The 6,000-nt window shown below is 42.1% G+C and overlaps 1 protein-coding gene across 1 annotated transcript in view; it reads left to right on the plus strand.

Annotated features, from left to right (window-relative positions):
- The window catches only part of PLD6 (phospholipase D family member 6), a 124,241-nt gene extending 122,029 nt beyond the window's left edge, over positions 1 to 2,212 (plus strand). The window contains exon 2 of the mRNA XM_069645738.1: positions 1,913 to 2,212. Coding sequence (XP_069501839.1) covers positions 1,913 to 2,163 — 251 coding nt within the window. The 3' untranslated portion in view covers positions 2,164 to 2,212. The remainder of the gene's footprint in view (positions 1 to 1,912) is intronic.
- The last annotated feature ends 3,788 nt before the right edge of the window (positions 2,213 to 6,000 follow it).

Raw genomic sequence — 6,000 nt, forward strand, 5'->3', positions numbered from 1 at the left:
ACTTCCACTCAGAGAGAATCTACTCTCACAGAAGGGAGGTCAGGTTCTCCATCCAGACATCAGAACCCTCAACCTTCACGCTTGGCTTCTGAAAGGCTGAGGTACAAGGATTGGGACCTCCCTGATGATATGGAGGTGTTTCTTTCGGCAAGGAGGCCAGCAACAAGTCTTTATACCGCTGCCGTTGGAACAGATTTTGCAGCTTGTGTAGAGAAAAGAATATCGACCCCTTTTCATGTGGTACACCAATGGTTTTGTCCTTCCTACTCTATTTAGCGAATTCAGGTCTTCAAGGTGGCACCATTAAGGGCTATCTCGCAGCGCTATCCATCTTTAAGCGCACTGCGGAAGAACCATCCTATTTCAAATTACCCTTGGTAATACAGTTTCTAAAGGGGTTAACTAACGTTTATCCCCCAAGACCATTCCAGTTTCCCCTATGGGATTTAAACTTAGTCCTAACTTTCCTGATGGGCCCACCTTTCGAACCACTCCATTCTTGTTCGTTAAGATTTCTTACCCTTAAAACTGTTTTATTAATAGCACTTACATCTGCTAGAAGGGTGAGCGAGTTACAAGCTCTTTCTTGTAAACCCCCTCATACAATCTTTCACAAAGACAAAGTTGTTCTGCAAGTGAAGCCTAATTTCCTCCCAAAGGTGGTTTCTGAATTCCATATCACTCAGAAGATTACCCTCCCATCTTTCTATCCTCCTCCTCATCCGGGGAAAGAGGAAGAGAGGTTACACAGGCTGGACCCAAGAAGGGCTTTAAGTTTTTACATCAGTAGACTGGCTAGGATAAGACAAGCAGACCAGCTGTTTGTAGGCTACGCAGGTCACAAGCTGGGGTTAACGATAACTAAGCAGACCATTTCCAGGTGGATCATTCTAGCCATTTTGGAATGTTATAAACTGGCAAGAAAAGAGCCCCCTCAAAATCTTAGGGCTCATTCGACCAGAGGTATCGCAGCTTCATCGGCCCTCAAAAGAGGAGTGCCGGTTAGAGACATATGTGCGGCTGCCACATGGTCGTCCGTCCATACCTTTACACGGTTTTACAACTTGGATTCCTCATCCAGTCAAGAGATTAGGTTTGGAAGGGCAGTATTGTACTCTATTCATCAATAAAAGGAAGCATGAAGTCAGTACTCCCACCTCCAATAACAGAATACTGCTATGGGAGCCTAACTAAGATATGGAATACGTCGGAGGACACAATCCCTTCGAAGAACAAGTTACTTCTTACCTTGTAACGTTCTTTCGATGGGATGTTCCTGCGACGTATTCCTTATCGACCCTCCCATCCATCCCCGCAGTACTACTTCCCTTGTTGTTGCAGTTTACGCTCCTTCAGGGTGATTAGTCTAGTCCAGAAAGAATCATTGTGGGCTACAAAACAACTGAGCAACGGACGCTACGCGCGGCATTTATAGGCGGGATGACGTCGATACAGTGGCTGTTGAGGGACATCGACTCGGCGGACATCGACGCGCAGCGTCCTCTAGAGAAAAATTTTCCGAGGCCAGCAAAGCTGGAAAGGGATATCTAAGATAAGGAAAACGTCGGAGGAGCATCCCATCGAAAGAACTTTACAAGGTAAGAAGTAACTTGTTCTTCTATAGGTAGTGGGCCCATAATTTGCAAATTAGATATATCATTTTTTTTTAAACTATGAAAATTCTATTTGCACAAACTGATGCAGAGACGTGTAGCAGTGGGCTATAGAGGCTGTTGGACGTGATGGTCATCCTGTAAATGAATAAGTAGTTGCTTTAATTCATAAATGGTTGGTTTTTGTGACAACCTATTCACCAAAGGATTCTAGGGTAATTGCAACAGAATTTCCTGAGGAATAGACTCCTGCAAGTGGCTTATTTTTTTTTTTTAATTTCACTTTTTCTTTTTTTCAGGCATCCAGGTGCGTCATGACCAGGATTCAGGATATATGCATCATAAGTTTGCAGTGGTGGATAAAACTGTAGTAATCACTGGGTCCCTCAACTGGACGGCGCAAGCAATACAGGGAAATAAGGAGAACCTCTTGGTCATGGATGATGCAGTTATCGTACAAGCTTTTCTTCGAGAGTTTGAAAATCTCTGGGAACATTACAACCCAACCACGTATGACTTTTTCCCTAATGGAGTCTCGAAAAAGATCTAGCTCTAGCTTACTTGTATTTTAGCGTTCAAAATACACAGCTATTCAATTATTTGCCTGCTCAGATCAGTCCTCCTGCATTTTTGTATGCACGTTTTTCATAAGCGGACTGTATTGCCTGCATCCTGATATTTCCATGTTGGTACAGATTTTACCTGAACACCATAGTTAAGGGTAGTGAACTAGCATGCTATGTTTTTTTTGTCTTTCGTGCAGTATTTGATAAGTTGACCCTTCATGCAGAAAATGTGCGCAGTGCATAAAAATACAAACTGTATGTGGCATAGGATTACAATTTAATTCAAGCATGTTGCTATCATGTAGGATGGTAACTGTGCTCTTTATAGGGTGACTGATTAGGCCTTTAACAGAGCTTCAAAATACAACCAATCATTCGGCTGTGGAATACAGTAAGACTGGCCTATGAACTTGTTGCAGCTTGGGTACTTTATTTGAACGTTTGAGGGGTACAATAGACATGGGGCAATTGATTTAAACGAAGGCTCTTGAGTCTGATTCAACATCGCTTGCGAGTTGTGATTGAGGCCAACGGATGGATTATTATAACGTGGTAACAGCAAGGGAGATAAAGCAAGGGATTTCAATAGTTCTGGTTCCTAAAATGGGACTGTATTGAGCCCAACTCTGGGAAAGTGAAGGAGGGGGCGTGGGGGGGGTCTACTTAAGTCTGATGAGGCTTAACCGCCACTGTAGGTGTGGACCTGTAGCGAGCTATGGTGCTATCTCCCCAGTCATTTTGAAACCATGCCGGTGCAGTTGGTAGTATTTGAGAGTCCAGGTGGAGACACAGCATGGGGACTGTGGTGATGGCCTCCAGCAATGGGTTGGCCCAGTCTTCTGGCGAGCGCTACCTTACTATAAATGTCAAATATAAGTTTAGAGATAATATTCGTGCTCAGTACAATCGTAGTAGTGAGTATTAGTGAATTTAGGAGATGAGAATCCAAAGAAATATTTGACAATTGAAATTTGGACATCCAATTTGAAAATTAAGAGATGCAATTTCTTGAATTGAATGTAATGGATTTATTTCTTGTCTCCAGAAACAGCTGACACGTATTTCGACCAGCTTGGTCGTTCTCAAGGCTGTGCAATGTCACGATACCAAATGATATAAACACAAGATAGTGTGAAAAATATCACAAGGAAAGTTAAATCATACATAAAATCCATTGTGGAATCAAATCGGAAAAAACACTTACCACACGAGATGTTTCAAGTGGAGAGAGCACGCGTCATGGTCAAGCATTTGGAAAAGAAAATTTCATTTTAGAATAAGCATGGGTATTCTCATCATTGAAGAGACAAGCAACTTGATTGTTAAACATCATAATGTTAGAGCAAATTTAAAAGAAGGCAATAACAAATACATTTTCTTTTCCAAATGCTTCATGGTAGACCTCCTATATTGTCCTGATATACAAGAACAACCAGCAGGACCCTATAAAGTATCGGCCCATCGCAGTCCTTGACAAATTGAGCAAAATATTTGACTGATATAAAATGGCTGGATCAATGGGTTTTGTGCAGTAATTATTAACCAATATCAGTCAGGTTTTAGGAAGTACCTGGGCACTTCCCTAAACTGTTTCCCTTTCACGAAAACAGAATTCTTTAAATCACAACCCATCTAAATGCCTTTCATTGACTTAACTAGCATTTGATGGTGTCAATCATTATTAAATATACTCAAGTACCTACACCTTGGCCCAAATTAGATTGGACTCTGAGGGCCCTATGTTGGAGTCAGTTCAGACCTTTTAGATGCTTAAGGCAGGGCTGCATTTTAACACCTGCACTATTTAATTTATATGTATGTGCATTTGAAAACATAAATGGCATTTCTTCCATGTTTGGCTACAGTCCCTGTTCTTTTATAAGTGGACAATTTTTGATTGTTTGTTTGATCAAACGCCAATTGGGCTACAGTGTGTATTTAAAACTCTGGAATCGTACATGAAAAGTGTTTGTATTTCTATAGCGCTTTTTGCCAAAGCACTGAACATAAATGGTATAACAAAATGATAATACGTCAAACATTTCAAAGAAGGTGTTCCTTAAGACTAGTTTTGGAATGAGGGAAAGCAGAGAGCGGGTGGAGCAATAAAGAGAGAGAATTCCAATTCTTTGGGGCTAGCAAGGAGAATCGGCAAAAACGAGATGACCCACCAGGGAAAGATGGTGGGGAACAGACAAGAAGAATTGAGACTGAGACCTGAGAGAATGAGGTAGAGGATATAGTAGCCCAGAGTCAAGAGAAAGCCAGAGAAATGGGTTCATGGTGTGAGAGTAAGAGAAGTAGACGGATAGAGGAATTATAGATTGATCAGAGCAAGTTTATAGGCCCAAAGAACAAAAGGGATAGTTGAATAGAAAAGACGAGAGGAAAGTCTTGTTAGCTTCAGTGGTAAGGAATTGGTGGGATTTGCTAATATTGTTTGGCTGAAGATGACAGATGTGCAAAAGACGAAGAATCAAAAATAATACGAGTTGTGCAGAAGCAGGTACAATTTGAGGACTGATGAAAAGAGATACAAGGAGGAATAGTAGAAGCAGGGCAAAATATAACCTCTGTTTTTAAAGGGTTCAGATGGAGATGACGAGCGGACAGCCAAGCTTGGATAGCAAGAAGCCATGACGTAGGTGTAGATTGGAGTGCAGGGTGAAAGAAGAAAGGGATGGCAAGATCTGGGAGTCATCTGCGTATAAGTGATGGGAGACTCCAAAAGGATAAATTATAGAAGCAGGTGGGATCGTACGTAGACGGGTAAGGGACCAGGGACAGAGCCTTGGGAATACCACAAGTCAGAAGGTAAGCAGCAGAGGAATGATGAAGCCAGGAAACGTATGAGTGGAAAGATGAGAGCAAAACCATTCCAAAATAGACCAGGAAACCAAGACAATAAAGGGAAGGAAAGAGTGATCGGTAGTGTCAAAAGCTAGAGCCAGAAGTATGAGGAGATGATTTAGAATAGCGGGCAGTGAGAAGGGAATAGTAAATTGAGGGGAGAGTGGTCTCAGAGGAGTGACACGGGTGGAAGACGGATTCGTGAGTGGGCATAAGAACATTGGTATTTACATGCTGTTAAACCTGTGTATTGACTATACGCTCCAAAAGCTTGGAAAGGTTTGAGAGATGGGTTGAAAATTAGCAGGAAGAGAAGGGGCAAGTGAGCGTTTCTTTAGACTTGGTGGAAGCTTGTTTAAATGATGTGGGAAAACTGCATTCGAAATAGGAGTTAAATGGGGTAGACAGAAGGGATTATAGGCGAAGGGAGAGGAACATAATGAGACTAAGTAGGTTTGGCCTGAATCTGAGTGGAGGAAACTAGGACCTTAGTGAAAAGAGCACATGAGCAGAAACTAAAGGTACTGGTGGAAGACTAAATGGAAGTACGGATATTGTCCAAATTATATTTAGAGATATCAGAAGCCGTGAGTGAGGAGATGGTGGTAGCAGGAGGTAACAGAATGCAGTTTAAAGTGATACAAAGAACAAGGCTGAGATAAAAGAGTTCAACATTAGTGCAGTATTCTCTTTTGGCAATCCATAGCAAAGAATCCTAACTAGAGTGAGAATAAAAAGGGGATTGGGATTTAAGACAACGGCACTCTGCCCTATGTAGACTGCCTGGATAAACAAGGGGGATTAATCCATGGCTGGTGAGGTTTATTTGAGGGGAGGGTTGGGGGGCGGGGGTTACTCAGAAGGGTACGGCTAAGAGTGGAGTGTCAAAACTGCAGTAGAGTAGCAGAGGCAGAGTCCGGAGAAAGAGCAGAAAAAGTCTTGAGGGAAGGCAGAAGTGAAGTTCAAAAATA

The sequence above is a fragment of the Ambystoma mexicanum genome, chromosome 2p, assembly GCF_040938575.1.
Source record: "Ambystoma mexicanum isolate Mex_15411 chromosome 2p, UKY_AmexF1_1, whole genome shotgun sequence".
Lineage (NCBI taxonomy): Eukaryota > Metazoa > Chordata > Amphibia > Caudata > Ambystomatidae > Ambystoma > Ambystoma mexicanum.